Below are 16838 nucleotides of genomic sequence, written 5' to 3' on the forward strand. Positions count from 1 at the left end.
CTGGGGAAGAAGAAAAGACTGACAATTGTGTTTGTTGAACCAACATTTACATCAGTATAGAATGAGACATAAACACCAACAGAGATCAGATCAGCTTTAACTCAGGAGTGATAATCCTCTCATATGCCTTTTGCTGCAAATTTTAAGTTCACAAACATCTTATAAGACTTCAATACTATGCATAAAGCTCCTCCTCTTTACAAATGATTTCAGTTAGAACCATTTCATATTGATGTTACTGTGTTATTTCCTTTACACTTAGCTTTATTATCCAACCTCTTCATGTTTGATCTACCCTTGTGTTTAGTCCTCTATGGCCTCTTCACTACTGTTCAAAAGGACAATTTCTTGATTGACCTTCTTCTAACCTGGTGAATGGCAGTCAATAGGCTTTTACTGAAGATTTTTTTCTTGCATGTGTATCAGAAATCTTGACTTTTCTTTATATTTTCAGACTTAGTTTGTCCTCGTGAGAAACGGGACTAATGGATTTAAACCTTGTTACATATTTTAAAAGTCCATCTGAGCTTTATGGTAAGAATGCTGATGCATGGAGAGGTGGATCTATCTGGTCTCGGGGTACCAGGGGGAGACATATTCATGGTTGAGTTGAGCTCCTAAAACATCTGTGCTTTGAATGACGGAGGTGACTTTTGCGTGGGTTCTTAATCAAACATTTCCACAGCCTGCTTAAGGTCAGGGTTAAAATGCTCTAAAATATTAAACTCCATCTATATTTATGAGCCAGACATGTCAGCGCAGGTCGTTCAATGAAAGGGGTTATTCTAGTGCAATCTCAACATCTGCATACCAGCTGTGGGTGGAGGCCAGGGAGGGGACATGAGGGACGCCTCTGTGTAATTTTGTCCTAATGAACTCAGGAGGCACGTGGCACAGAGGGGCCCTTAGGGATCTTAAACTCTCCAGAGGTAACACTGATCCTAACCCCACATTAACCGTACGCCCTTAAAGCTAAACAATAATATTATTCCTTCAAGACAGTCCAGAGGTGAGGACGAGAGAGGGTCATTTCCACGCATGGCTGTTCTTAAACCTGCTGAGGTGCATGCTGGGAAGTGATTAAATCCATGGCTGCAGGGTATTTTTTTTTTTCAATCTCACAGAGCACACACCCAGTTTTACCCTGTCACACCATTCAAAAACAGCCTGTGGGTAAAGTGTGCTTAAAAAATAGGCTCGCAGCTCATTCACTTCTCTGTCAGACTGTTGTCACTGGCTCTTTTCTGCGCATCTGAGCCTGACATGGTTCAAGTAGCTCAGAGGTTACCATGTACAAACTCCAATCTAATGAGGAGTCCAATCTGTAAGTGCAACCACTATACACAAATGTGCGTGTAATTTTAAACTCTAAGAAGCTTGAAGTCTGTGGAGTCTGTATGTTCTAGCTACTCAATTCCACTAGCACTAGTTTTGGTAAGGCTATTTAAAGGTGTAACTTTTCTGGTTTAGGGTCTGCCACCTGCTTGTTTCCATAGAGATATCACCAGGTTGAAACTCCGTAGATTTGACCTGTAACTTTCCCTGACAGTACCACCTTTGATTTCATTGAACTAGTTTAATCCTATTCTGTAGAACATTTCAGACAAGGCAATAATAACATGCACATGGAGAAAAGCAGGTGACAGATCCTCCACCAAAAAAGTTGCATAGTGCACCTTTAAATGTGGCTTTCATAAAATAAATGTCAAGTGAAATTTGCTGTACACAAACACCTAATTTCCCCAAACTCTAAAGGAGGAAACAGCATATATATCTCAACAATCAGACCACTGAAAAGAAGAGAATACTGTAAAAGTTAAAGAGATTCTATGTTTAAGAGCAACAGAAGGATAGACGTCACTGCGCTCTGTGATTGAGTCCAACCACTGAAGTCTAACAATATAACTACCACCTTCAGACTGTGCCACGTATGAGAGGCCAAGAGGAGGGAATTACTGCTATAAATACACTCTGAAGTGATTCCATAAGGGGCACAGAATAGGAAAAACTATGCTTAAAAAAAAGTCTGGAAATAAAAACAAGGGATATGCACTTCTATATGGTGGCAGGAAGCAAATACATGGGAGGTATTCAAGAACAGGAAGTAGGAGGGGTCAAAGTGCGGGCCTGGACCAGGTGTAGACGTCCTTTGCTGTTTTGGTTCTGCCCCTTTGGCTCCGAGGGATTGTGGTACAAGTTTAAACACCGCACTCCCTCTCAGCCTTCACCATAGAGTCTTTTACAGTCATGATGCTTAGACAGTGAACTCATGTTTGGAAATCTCACTTTTGTTTTTATGTGGAGTGTTGACTACTCAGCTTAAAGTTGGATTCTTTACAGCAAGTTGGGCACCTAACTCAGGTATTGCACAGTCTTATTTTTATGTATTGTAGTAGATTTATGCCCACAAGTTAAAATACCTTCACAGAGGTCTTACAGATTCGGATTATAGCTTATTTCTGATGTATCCAAGAGAGAAAAGTTATGCATGAAGCAGAGGAGGACCAGCTGTAGATCTGTCTACATATGTTGTTGTTTTTGGACACATAGATAGAGCAGGTTGGTGCTAGCACAACTCTCAACATTAAGCCTCATGTTTGGTTACCCTTTTTCCAGGACCAAAATGCATATTACTCTTCCTTGTGGTAGTGTTCATTTGGATATAGATTTTAATGCACTTGCACACCAGGTTTGCATGTGCCATTTTTAAAAGTTATGCCGTGCTACTATAGTTGTATCAAAAATAAGACAGGAAACAAATTGGTAACATCAAAAACACATTTAATTTCAACATTTTTCATGAACATGTTTCACAGACTTGAGTGTTATAGGCAAAAGCAGCCCCATAAAAGGCTATAATCACACAGAGGATGGTCACAAGGTATGGTTCTTGCTCTTGCCTTATAAGTTAGATTCTGTCAAAAGGAATAAGGACCACACAGTGTGAATGCCGAAGTCGGATTGTTTGGAGCGCTTTATGCAAACTATTGTGCATCTTAACTTACAGTAGATCCTAGGAAGTGCAGTGTTTGTCAGGATAACTAGCCAAGTTGTTTTCATGTGTCAAAGTACAATTTAGGCACTTGTGTCTAATTACAGTGATATAGGTCACACTGAGTAAAACATTTACAGTTTCTATGACATTGCCTGAGGTTTTAGATTGTTTGTATAGAATGATGTCATTGTAGTAACAATTAACAGTAAAAATCTGAAATCTGAAGTTGCTCGTTGGATAGTTAGATAAAGACACAGCCTCCAGGTACACATACTTATGTTTGTGCTCCACCATCTAAGCACACCCTTCATCTGATTCATCCTGAGACATGCCCAGAGACTGACTGTACAGATCAGACTGAATAACTTTACAACCATCGAGAGGTGAGGTGATATATTGTCCTCAAAAGTACTATAAGAAAAAGTCAATTTGAAGGATTTGATTAGTTTTTTTTATAAAGGTTGTGAATTAGTGAACAAATATGATTGCAGGAGTGGGTGAAATATTGATAAAGAATTAATCGTGATCAGATCCTTGTGACATTATATTTTGGCAGTATTGTTTTTTATTGAGTGACGTGGATTTTGACCAGTCATAATGAAGTTTAATCTCTCTGGAGCTGCAGGTAGTTTTAGTTACCTCTTAATGTCATATCTGGTAGGACCAACTTTGTGTTCATGGATGTGTTAAATTTCATACTGTGGAGCATTTCAGACAAACAATAATAACATATCTGTGGAGACAAGCAGGTGACAGACACTCCACCAAAAATGTTACATAGCGCACCTTTTTCCCAAAGCCTAAAGGAGCAAACAACATCTATACACCCTGGAGACTGACCTCAACATTTACAAGACCATATTTTTGGCAACTTTGATGGAAACACATGAAAAGAGACATGTATTTTCACTAATAATAGACAGGCGCTCATAACATAGCTGATGCCCTTTCCCCACTTGCTAATTGTTCTTATCCTCATGCTGTCACAAAATATTATTGCCCTAATGTTCTCTCACCAAGAATACAGCAGGGGCTTATTTTCCTGGCGCCCCTCTGGCCCAAAAGAAAACTCTCAAACAGAGGAGCAGGGCTGTGAGTGGCAGAGCACGCTGTGAAGGAAATCAGGATTTATGTCAGAGCCTGCGACAAGACGGCCATAACGTTAAAGCTCTGTCAGTCTACAAAGCCCAGCATCACTATAAAAACACACAACGACAAAAGCCATGCAGCGAGGTCCGGCTGTATAAATAAGGCCAGGGCTGAAAAGAAAGGAACAAGGTTTACGGCGCAAAAGGAGGCTGCCTCGAAACTGACAAAGACAAAATAGATGGTCTGGTTCCAACTTATGTGTTAAAGTTGAGTGGCTGTAACTTACTTTCTTTAACAATGTAAAGTTTCTAAATACTTAGCAAATTCCTTTAATTTCATATACATTTTTCAGAACAAAAGGACAAAGCACATGAAATACTAAAATAAAAGACAGAACGAAGCTGACTAAAAATATTCTGCATCAAACACCGCTAAAAGTACTCAACAAAGTCTTAGAATAGTAGTATCAGTGTTTTTAATAGGTTATGAAACTGTTATTAGGCTCACTTTCCACTGGACTATACTGTAATCCTCTGTCCTCATTAAAACCATAGCTCGTTGCACTATATATGCTGTAAGCCATAACAAAGACAACGCTATACTTTATATGCAGTTGTTTCAGGCTATTTTAACCTTGAGTTTTTAAAATCAGCATGATAGGATCCATAGTTTCTCCTGTACTTCCCATTTGTCCTTTTGCAACCTTCTAAAAACATATCCCTCTTGTATATGTGGGTGTGTATTTACAGGGTGGAGCCCAGTGGCCACAAACATGAAACAAATCCCTGCTCCTGCTAATTATAGAGTGTGCTTGGGTGTGAGGGAGCCTGAGAGGAGGGCCCTGCATTTTAAATACAGACCATGTTCAAAACCTGTTCACTGCAGCACCACAGGGGTCCTTCTGTGTCCATAGGCTTGCTTCCTGAGACTGAGGCTTGTGTGTTTTATTGTAAGTGTGTGGAGTGAGAGACATAAGGGCCTTTTTTCTAATTCATATGAGCTTTATCTGTTGCTGAGGAGAAAATGACAGAGCTGTTACAAAAACATGCACTCACATACTGCAAAAATACAATTGACAAATGCAACAAGATTATACAATTGACATTTTATTTTACACATTTATGGTTCTTAAGTAGGCCTGCCACGATAACATATTTACAACATCGATATATTGCAGAAGTAAAAACAGACAAGAAAAGACAACATTGAAATCCCACTGACCCAATAACCCAAGAGCAGATTTATTCCACAAAAACTATTTCAAATGTACAATTTTGTCAAAAATAAATAAATAAGTGAACAGCAGAATGAAACACTACTTAGTTTGCATATGTAATGAGTCATAGATGTTATTAATTCAACCTTTTACAGCTTAAACCTGATCATATAGCCATAAAATAACCACACATTTCCCATTAGCGAAAAGAAGATGTACACACACCAAAAAAAATAGTGTTTCATATTTTTCATATATTGAACAATAAGTCGATATAGTAATTATCATGACAGGCCTATACTTAAGTTTGATTAGATTTTGACTAACCTGACTAGCTTTGGTTTTATTAAAGGTTCAAAATTGTGAGATTTTAGCCATGTTAGTATGTTGTTACTTTATCAAAAACATACTACCCGGGGTTGTGTTTTGTTTCATTTACATGTTTCAGTAATACAGGTTTATTAATCTGTCTGCATCTCCAAAGCTCAAAATGCTCTGTATGTAGTGGTAGTTTTTAAGTTAACAGCCACCCTTTAGCTGTAGGTCAGTAGAGGTAGTAATGTCCAGGGCTGAAATCATCCAAATGAGTGTTTTCTGTTTGAAAATACAACTCAACCTAAATATGCAGGGTTAGTGAATGAAACAAAACTCCAGGAATGTTTTTGATGAGGAAATGACATAATAACATAGATCAGAAAATAGTGTAATATATAGGCCCTTTTAAGTAAATGCAGTAAAATAAAGTAAATACAAATTTTAAAATGTTAATGGGACAATTTGGCCATCATGTGCTTGTCTCCATTAAGATTTTCTTTTTTTTTTTTTTTTTTTTTTGTCTATTATGTTCCACAGTATGTCATTAACCTGAATTTTACATTTTGAGGGATTCTCTTTTCATAAATCTGACCTGTAACTTGGCTTTACCTTCTCCTTGTCTCCATGGAGATAGATATGTTTAATGCCATACTGTGGAACATTCTATGCACAGCAGTGACACCTTCATGGAGAGAAGCAGGTGTTCCTCCAAAATGTTATATAGTGCACATTTAAATAATCACAGAAATTGGAGAAGTACAGTTATTTTCACTCTACATTTATATGAAACTTGATGTGAATATTTATTACAACAGCATTTTTCACTCTGCAAAATAACAGGGATTATTATTATTCAGACAATTGATGAAGAAAGAAAGAAATTACCGGTAAATGTATTTGTCAAAGTGAATATACAGTTTGTGATGGTAGAATATTTGACAGGACCTTTCCCGGTGGCCTCCTGTCAGCCCTGGCTCATTACTACCTAGCTTCGGTCTCACACTGACACAACCTGCTTTCCTATGCACGGCTCCTCTGCGCTCACAAATGTCACCTCACTAAAAGCATCTGTGCTCCACGGGCCCTGCTGGGGCGGCGATGGGCTGGGGAGGGACCAGACACATGCACGCAGAATGGACAGGCAGAGGAGGGAGAGCATCTTGGCAGAAGACGCAGTGCTGGAGGGAGGTGGCGTGACTGGCATTCTGAGGTCGAAATAATAATTAAGATATAATACTCAAATAACTGTAATTAAGTTAACCCTTTCATGCATAGTGGTCACTACAGTGGACAGCTATTCAATTGTTGTTTTCTCCTATATAAGTGAGTCTGAATATCACAGTTGCACATCAGTCACTACAGTGGACGCTTATGTGTCACACAATACACTGCCACCCACTGGTGAACTTTGGCAAGAGTAAAAAAAAAATCTCTAAAACAAGATGGCCGACAGAAGAGCACATGTGCCACGCAGGGGAGCAATTTCTGTCAATTCCTTCTATTGTAGGAGACCCTTGCAGATAAAAAAAATATGAGGACATCAAGCAACAACTAAGGAACAATATAATTGTTAAAATATCCAAGTTTTGATTTTGTGATTTGAGGAAATTGTGATTAATCATGTGTCCACTCAATTGGACATCATGCATCGCCAGCTATATTTAGACTACAATTCATAGTATTGCTGTCACTGTTGTTTTTCTTTTTCTTTTTTTCAATTCACCATTTGCAGTAATGTTTTGGATGAAAATCAATTTAATTTATATTATAGCAATAATTTGTGGATATTAGTTCTAGCATGAGAGTAATTATCTTTGTCCTTGTGTTTATGTAGAGGTCAGGTGCAGATCATGCTACCAAAACCTACAGGATAGTCCAGCAAATGCCATCTGACTCAAGTGAAGATGATGTTAGTGGCAGTGATGATGAATGGCTACTAGAGAAAAGAGAATTGGCAAATGGCTGCAGTAGTGAGAGTGAAGTTGAGGATGTGGAAGAAGCAGAGGATGCTGAGGAAGTTCAGGCTGAGGAAGAAGCTGAGGGTGCTCAGGATGTCCTACCTGACAGAGCTCAAGAACACAAAAAAGCAGACATGTCTAAAAAAAACCCCAAAGATAATGAGTTTGAGGAAGACTTGCCTCCTTTTTAGGAGAGTGGAAGGTGAATATTGAAGGAACAAAACCAATAGATTTCTTCATGCATCTATTTCCTGAGGAGCTGATAGATGAAATAGTGCTCAGATCAAACCTCTGTGCATTGCAAAAAGGCAAAGAAAATCTGGCCATTACAAATGGTCAAATGAAGCAGTTTCTAGGGATCAGTTTGGTCGTGTCATACCTCAGATACCCAAGATCAAGAATGTACTGGTCATCAGAGGAAGGGTTGCGTCTTGATTGCAAATGCCATGCCACTGAATCGATTTGAGCAGATTCTGAGATACATTCACTTTGTTGATAACTTCTCAGAGGAGCAGGGAAATAGTGATAAGCTATTCAAAATCAGGCCAGTGTTGGATACACTAAAAAGAACTTTCCGTTTAGCTGTGGATCCCAAAGAATTCTGTTAACCAATTGATGAACAGATCATTCCATTCAAGGGACTTTTATCTCTGAAGCAGTGCATCCCAAAGAAACCCAAACCCTGGGGTGTAAAAGTGTGGGTTAGAGCAGGGAGCTCTGGATACATGCTCAGATTTGAAGTGTGTCAGGCTTTGGCTGGGCGTGGTGTGGCCAGTGGGTTGGGAATGGCTGCAGATGTTGTCATGCACCTTTGTGATGACATACAGCAAAAGAATCACAAGGTGTTTTTTGACAATTTCTTTTGCGCCATTCCACTTATTCAGGCTCAAATATATAAACACAATGTTAGGGAGCATACAACAACATGTTTTATAGTGTTTTCAGTATTTTTTTTTTTTTATATTTGTTTTCTCAAACACATATTTCATTCATTGTTCAAATGCGCGTTGTCCACCCTAGTGGACACATCACCAACTCCTTGAAGAAGGCATGTTTGAAAAAAAATAAGATGAATATTTCTTTTGCATGCCTAAAGAGTAATAAAAACACTTTGGAAAAAAATCCTGAAGTAGCCTATCATAATTCATGCATGAAAGGGTTAATTTGAGATTTCAAGGAGTATAATTTAGGTTTTGGGTGCAATTTAAGTTGTGGCATCTGTAACCAACTGCACTTTGCTTTTCTTAGTCTTCTGGCCCAATTCATTTATCATCAGTATTTGTCATCAGTATAAACATATTATTAAGTATACAAAGGCATGTGCTAAATTTTAGTCAACTCTCAATAGCTAGAAAATTATTCATGTGTAATTTTATTTATTTTATTTTTGCTGTTTACATTTATAACAGTACAATATGGTTCATTTTAATCCATTAGATTTGGATCCAGGAAAAAATCTGTAATCTATAGGAAAGATTTCACATTGATACTTCTAAGTGTACTTTTTTTTACCTACATTATTTTCCCTAAAGTTCGTCATTTTGCTTTTTGCTCTGATCACTAGACTTTTCTTGCACTATTCATTGCTTTCATAAATATGCACAAGCTGAGCAAAATACACATAGGGCCTCATGAGCACTGTTCTGATGTGCAGTGAAGGATCAGAGCCCACAACCCCCTCAGAGTAACAGTGGCACATAACAGCCGTATTTCTACACTGAATGTTGGGATGACGTTAGTTTGAAGTGGTTTCAACGCTTCTCTACAGCTCAGAGTAACAGACTGTGGGCTGTGTGTGGGAGGCAGACTCCATCTCTACTTAATAATCTTTCTTCAATATCACTTCAGTTTTTAGGACACTGGCATCATCACTGTATTTGGTTGGGGCTGTTGTGTTCCTAAAAAGAAAACATTGTTAATTTGAAATGATTTTTAGACATTACATTGTAGTATTTAATATGTGAGAAGTAGTTTCGTAAATGTGGTGAACTCTGTAAGATTTGTCTGTGTAAGTTATTTCTGAAAAACAACAGTCATAGTCCGGCTTTGGTAGTATTTGACCGTTGAGCGTGTGCATAAACAGGCAGGTACTGGTCTCTGGCTCAGATAGTCACCTTGACATTTGTGTGAAGGTCACGGAGGTCTCCAATTGACTGCTGCCATGGAGATGGAGCAGAGGAGGGGGATGCTGTGCTTTCTTATATCAAAGCATGGCTCACAGATGCTGGATATCAAAGTTTCTCGTGTGTGTGTATAGAGAGTTAATGCGCTTCACTGAGATAAAGGAGCTAGTCCTATTTGTATTCATAGAGGCTTCCAGTACCCAGTGTTTGTTCTGTAACCAGTTATATTGTCGTATTGTACTGTTGTAAGGGAGAGACAAATCACTTCCATCCCAAAAGGTTTTATGTCATGTTTTCTAGATTAGATTTTTACTCATGAAGAACATACACAGAATTTGGTTTTGTTGAATTACCACAACTCAAAAAAGTTCCACTGCATGATTTGGTGGTATTTAAGAGAGTGCTCTTTCATGTTTTTAAAGTTCACTCCCTTTCCCTTCTCAGAGCACTACTAGGTGGAAATCTTACACAAAAATGGCAATTGAGTCCTGACAACTATTATATACAGAACATCTCAGAAGCTATCTTGCTTCAGGCATTTGCAGTTTCTCACCACTATCCTTTGTATATTAGTAAACTCCAGATAATCTTCAGAAATCCTCTCTGATGCCCAGTCTACTTTAAAAACTTCGATGTTATAGCCTTGGTATCTTGGTGGTTCACAGATACTGCGGAGAGAAGCAGTGTGTGAGCGCAGGGATCAGAGCTTCCAGGTCATTAAAACCTGGAGTGGTCTTATCAGAAATGATCCATCACACGAGTAGATCAATAATGAACAGAAGGATTTGGGCTGAGGAGAGAAGAGGAGAGAAGAGAGCAGGAAACAGGAGGCGGGCGGCCATCTTGACAAAAAGACATCCAACAAAATTTGATCTATGTCCAATGGAATGTCATATTCTGTCCCTTCTGTTTATAGCATAATATAACAAAAAGGGTAACACTTTATGATAACTACACCTTAATTAGCCTTAAAGCATGAAGAAAGACGATAGTTTATTAACAATGATTCAGACTTAATGACTACTTACCTGAATCCTAGTTACTCCACCTGAATCATTCTTGTTTTTCTTTAGGTCTTTATTAAGGTTGTAAATACTGTAGTTAATGTAATATTTAAGAGTCTATAAAACACATGCAGTGCTTTTTCAAAATTATGTAACACAAACAGATAAAGCTCCAATAGAGATGAACTTGTAGCCCTGGTGGTTGTGACACAAACAATAACAGGGAGGCTGGCAGAGATTATGGTGGAGGTTGGCTGTCTGTGGATTATACTGTACGTAACCCAGCCATCTGTGCCCAGTCCGATTATAATCCAGCAAACCCATGAGAGTGAGACAAACAAATACTGGACTAATTCAGCAAGCATAGACCTCCACCAAGGCATTTCCAGGTTGTAAAATTTGAGATTCACTTTACGGGCCAAAAAGACGGAAACGTTATGCTATTAATGACTTTTCCTGGCAATTTAATCAATGTCCTACTCTGCTTTTTGACATTTTTTCAACGTCATATTGTGGTTTCTCATCACCGCAACTGTCTCTAGTATTCATATCTTCATATTTCCAATTTATTTATTTATCATATGTGATAGTTTTGAGTCATTTCTCATCAAACACACATAGTACTTCCCTGTATCCCTATCCAAGATTAGCATCAAAGAATGGCCTTTTTCCTTTTGCTTCCGGTGTTTCTGTCTGGCAGCATTCCAGAGTCACATCCTAACTCTGACCTGCTCCTCTTTCCTCCCCCCTTCCACCCCCTTTTCTTTTATTTTCCATAGCTTTCCTGTCGCCCCCCTGCTCTACACACACAGTCCCTTAGCAAGCCCCGCCTCCTGTCCAGCCAACACCAGACAGGACCGCCCACATCCCACTGCTCTCCCTCCCTCTCTCTCACTCTTCCACTCTCTCCCTCTGCTTTTGGGATAAGCCGCACAAAAACACACCCTTTCCTCTTGACAAATGCGCAGATCAAAAATACAACCCAAAAAGACAACACGGCATTGGACTTGGACAACTTGACAGATAGGAGAAGTGATTTTGAGTTAGATCAAGAACTGGGTGGAACCTCTCTCTCTCTCCCTCCTCCTTCTCCTCCGCCTCCTCACTGCCGGAATACCACTGCAGGGCTGGGAATTCTATCAGAGCCCTAATCCATCTACATATCGCTCTGCCAGCTCTGCTTTAGGATGCTGTGAACGATGGTCCACCAAGAAAACTGTTCCTATCAGGTAGTTATGTCTACATTTGATATATATTGCAAATCTTGTGGTTTTGGGAATTCATCTTCTTGGTTTCTCCAGTCAGAAAGTTGGCATGCTCCTTTGATGTATTGGTTGACCTAGCTGTGGAATTATGTCCTACATCATACCTCTGTAATGCAATTAGACCAGAAACTTTGAAATCTTGTTTAAATTAAATGTCATTTTTAGTGGCTGCCTTGCTTTTACAATGATGTCTGATAGTAACCTTCATTTAACTGAAATCTATAGTTTATTCAAGAGTCGTGACTAAAGCATATTGCAACAGTATAGAGCTGTGTGTTTCTGTTATAGCTCCGGAGACAGTGTAGAAGAGTGAGACAGAGTGTGGGAACAGGCTATGGCGTTGAAAGGCAGGAAAACATGAGCAGAATGTTGCAAGAAATGTGGAAAAAGAGTGTCAAGAGAGGGAGAGGGAATGAAAGCAGGAGTGATGCATGGAAGCCTTGAAATGTCAAACTTCAACATGCATTTAGTCAAAATAAAGTCTGACCATGAAGTTGCCCTTTGATTTTAGTATAACTTTCCTTTTTATTTTATTCCTATGTAGCTCTTTTTTTAAGGCTTGAGACCGGCACAAACATACCATTGACTTTAAACTCATCTCTTAGTGATATTCATATTGGAAGATCACTGAAACTGAGAACCACAACTTTAAATAATGAATGTAAACTATTGTAGTAGTGATTATGGCCTTTATTGCATCCAAAAGTGGTCAAGAACAGAAGTACAAATGTTTCACTATAATGCTATCAACATCTACAGGGAGTGGAGGGTGTCGAGATCTGCATCTAGCTCTATCTTATCTCGATGGTGAGAAAAAATAAATTTGTTGTAAGTTTCCCTGATTTTTTACATTTTAGCTAGCGCAACGTTAATACTTTATTGTCCAGTTACCAAATCCAAATGATAATCTGTAGTTTTGGAACAAATCTTTCAAAAGTTACATTTTGTTTCACTAGATAAGTATTACCTGATATATTTTTCACATAAATCCTAGTGCAGGGAGATCAGTTGGAAGAATGTTTCCCTGCAAGATGGTGAAAGCGCAGAATAAGATCAAAAGTACCCATTATATTTGCTCCCATTATAAATGAGCACCGTGGGTTACATTGTGGTTCATGATATTGTAGAAATATCTCTGACATGAGTTTAATTATGGTGAGTAGAAAGACGGGCTGATAGCAGATAAAGTTTGAGTGTATCGGAGAGCGCAGGAAGTTGTTTGAAACATGGAGAATGGGTGGAAGAAAGAGCTGCACGCAGGGCTGAAGCTGAGATAACACTGACTCTCCGGAGGCCCCTCAATTAGAGCAGTATCCAGGCAACGGGCAGACAGCGCCCCTCACACACGCAACCACTACATCATACACACACCGAGATGGAGAGAGCGGGAATGAGGTAGATATATGAGGTTTATATAGAAGAAAAGGTAGGCATAGGTTAATTGAATGCATTACTTTTAAATTGGTTTGAGGTAAAATAAGAGCGAAAAATTAAAATATGACTTCTAACCTCTGGTTTCACCTTGCTACCATCTACTAACAGTATAATTAGGCAATTACATTGAACTACTAATCTGTAGTCTTCATCTTTTGAAGACGATAGATGATTAGTTAAAGATATATGGGTTGTGGATTGTTATATGATGGATACAAATGTGAATTCTTGCCTATTATTAAGTCTGAAAACAAATACAAAGCTTTGGTAGTATTTCATTCTGTGTTCTCCAAAACTATAACTTGATCTGTTACTTTCCATACAACATAATCTTCTTAATTCAACCCAGTTTATATAGTTCAATGCCCCATACAAAGTACATATTAGATTTGTAATATGTACCTATGTTGCTAGCAGCTATTAACAATGCCAAAAGTCAAACTCATGGTGAGCATTAACAAAAGAGCCTAAACCATGAAGAGGCCAACATGTATTTCACCGTGCACTTGATGTAATTAATTGGTATGTTCCTGCAGGCTGAGGTCTCCATATGTCAGCCTGTTCCTCTTCCACATTCTCATGTTAATGTATAAATCTCTCCGAGGAGTGGGCCGCAGTGGTACAGTGGGTCTGGAGGTGCTAGAGAGATTTATCAGGCCTGGCCACACCTTGTCATGTGCGGGAGTGTGAACATTAGAGCAGGAGCCTACAGGAGCTGAACGTGGAGAGGGGAGAGTGCGTGGGTGCTGATCTGAACTGGAGCAGTGTATGTGAGGTGTGGTCCTATGAATTATAAATGAGCATAAGCTTAGATACAACAGCAGGGCAACATTGAAAGACTGAACAGAGAGAGATTTGAAATTGATTTTTTGAATTGTCGCAAAGGTTATAATTGTTTAAGTAATGTCCTTTACAAACAAGACAATATTGTAATCGTATTGTGTAAGACATAAAATATACTGTAGGAAGGAAAAATAGACAGTATTACACTTTAGGAAGGAAAAGTATACAGTATTACAGTAAGATCTGTCTCATAGTTGTTCAGTCCTTCCTAAGATCCAGGAGGGTTTGACAGATAAGTTGCCCTGTTTCATTCTTTTCCGAAACTTTGATCAACATTTAAGCATTTTTTTTAACTTCGTGCATGCCCTTATTTGTATTTGTATTTATTCAGTGTGTTTTATGTTTTATGTTGCACTTCATCACCAAAATAAGTTCCTAGTTTGTGAACTGTGTTCACAAACAATGTCAATAAAAGGATTCTGATTCTGATTCTGATAAACCCAAACATGCTCATATTTTAGTCCTCTCAGTCACGGCTAATTGTCCTGTCTCGATTCTGACTAAAAGTAACAGTGGAATTCCATCTCTTTGAGCCAGTGTTGTGCTTTCCATTCCCCTCTGTGCTCCTGGTGGTCTGCCCTTCTTCTACCCCTTTTACGACTCAATTTGTTTAGGACACAGAACATCACCATGGCAAAATTCTCACCATGTTGCCATAGGAGCAGCAGCTTTTCTTTTTTTTTTCTCCATTACCCAAAATAAAAATGTTTCTTTTTGTACGTACCAGGAAATAACTTGAATGTAACAGGAGCTATTGTGCCCACTGACTATGGACAGTGAATACGTGGAGGTGCATTTGAAGTAAACATGGCACAGAGTTAGTCCCATTGGCCTCGGAGCTGCCTCACAGGAGGTGCCAGGAACCCTCTCCCACAGTCTCCCTCTGTTCACTTGGAACAATACGCCACTGTCCCATTGCAGTTTCTCTTCCAGTTACTGCTTGTAATATTCAGCTACATATACCCTTCCATACGTCTGTCATGATACTTCACACAATTTTGATAGGGCTGTTTGGGGTAAAGCTTGATACTCGTTACCTAATTTGATGACATAGTGAATAAACACGCTTATTTTAATCAGCATAAAATGTCATTATATTTTTTGTATATAATATTGTATTTTTTACCACTGACTAAATATAATAATTCATCCAGAACTGAAGAAGCGGCTTGGATGAGCAGAGAAGCGTGTTCACCTCAGCAACTTTTTGTCCAGTTGATAGATTTGAATTTTTCTTTTACTATGGATCATACCTTGACGACTAAGGGGGGAGTAATGGTAATAATAATAGTAATTAATTTCACCATTTGGTCAACACTACATCAGAAAATGTTGAAATGTTTCAGTACTTAGCTAAACTACTACTAAGCTGTTTACTTTCAATACTAGTTTTAGTATAGTGTAGTATCTGGTCTTTTTTTTTTTTTTTTTAACAAACCCTACCATCTATACAGGGCTTTATTCTTGATATACAACTCTTTAGACCATTTTACAACCTGAGAGTGCAATTTAATGTCACATATTTTAGAAGTATTCCAAATCTCAAAACCCCTGACAACTGCGTATATGAGATCAGCCTGTGTAATGAAACTACATCACCAAATGGGCCGCTCTACTCCCCATAACAAATTGCTCCCCATCCTATAGTGTCTCTCTGGACTAGACAATTCACTCTAGTCCACCCGTAATCCTGTGGGATCAGCTCTCAATCCAGCTCACTTCCTCTTATCGGTGCAACCCCTCGTGCATGGGGCTTTCCATGTTTGTGGTAAAAAGGGGCAAGAGCTTTGAAGTTGTTGTGCAAATGGGATTTTTTTTTCTTATTATTCACGACCTCTGTTCTAGCTGCTTCTTCCAACAGATGAATGTGACTCACCATCAGGATCACTTGGCAGTCTTTTTCCTCTCATGTTTCTTCTCTCATCTCCCTCGTAGCCCTGTGTTCCTGGCAGCCTATTTATACCCTTTATCTGATACGGCTCCCACTAGATTTCTGTTTTATTTTGCACTGTCAATCTTGTGGTCTCTAAAGGCCTGATGGATGTTGGAGTTTTGCATATTGCATGAAATGTAGTGCAAGTTTGTGATGTTGGAAGCGTTTTTATGTTGCGTTTGTGGTTGTATCGCTGTAAATGTAAAAATTGAGAAACAGTATGTTAAGAAGAGTAACCACTTGAGTATTTGCTTTTTAAATGAATAGCCTACATTTCATTTGTATATACATTAGATATATATATAAAAGTATAAAGTATGTATTCTTGATTTGATGAGCACACATTAGTATAGCTCTCTCTATTGTCATTATGTCCTTGGACAAAACCATACATGCAGCTCTATGTAAGGGCTGTTGTATATAAGATTGCTGTTGTCATTTCTGACAGTTTGCCCCAGGCAGCTTTGGCTACAGAAATATCTTATCACCACAAGTGACTGAGAAGTGAATGAATAATCTATGAAATCATTAAATTATCTAGAGTGTCTAGAAAAGAAATTGGTAGCATTAGTTGTTATGGGGGTGGATTACTAAAGAAGCACCAGGACAAAACTATGCCAACAGGGTGATTAAGAACTTTAAGAGTCAGTAAATGTATATGTA

The 16838-nt window shown here is 38.6% G+C and overlaps 1 protein-coding gene across 4 annotated transcripts in view; it reads left to right on the forward strand.

Moving 5' to 3' along the window:
- Positions 1-16838, forward strand: part of schip1 (schwannomin interacting protein 1) — a 154783-nt gene that overhangs the window by 124224 nt on the left and 13721 nt on the right. Inside the window, exon 1 of one of the 4 annotated variants that reach the window (XM_033976917.2) lies at positions 11612-11929. The exons of the other annotated variants lie outside the window; for them this stretch is intronic. Within the exon in view, the coding sequence (XP_033832808.1) occupies positions 11900-11929 (30 nt within the window). The 5' untranslated portion in view covers positions 11612-11899. Of the gene's footprint in view, positions 1-11611; positions 11930-16838 lie in introns of those variants that run through there. 4 annotated transcript variants of the gene reach the window in all.

Source organism: Periophthalmus magnuspinnatus, chromosome 13 (genome assembly GCF_009829125.3).
Source record: "Periophthalmus magnuspinnatus isolate fPerMag1 chromosome 13, fPerMag1.2.pri, whole genome shotgun sequence".
NCBI lineage: Eukaryota > Metazoa > Chordata > Actinopteri > Gobiiformes > Gobiidae > Periophthalmus > Periophthalmus magnuspinnatus.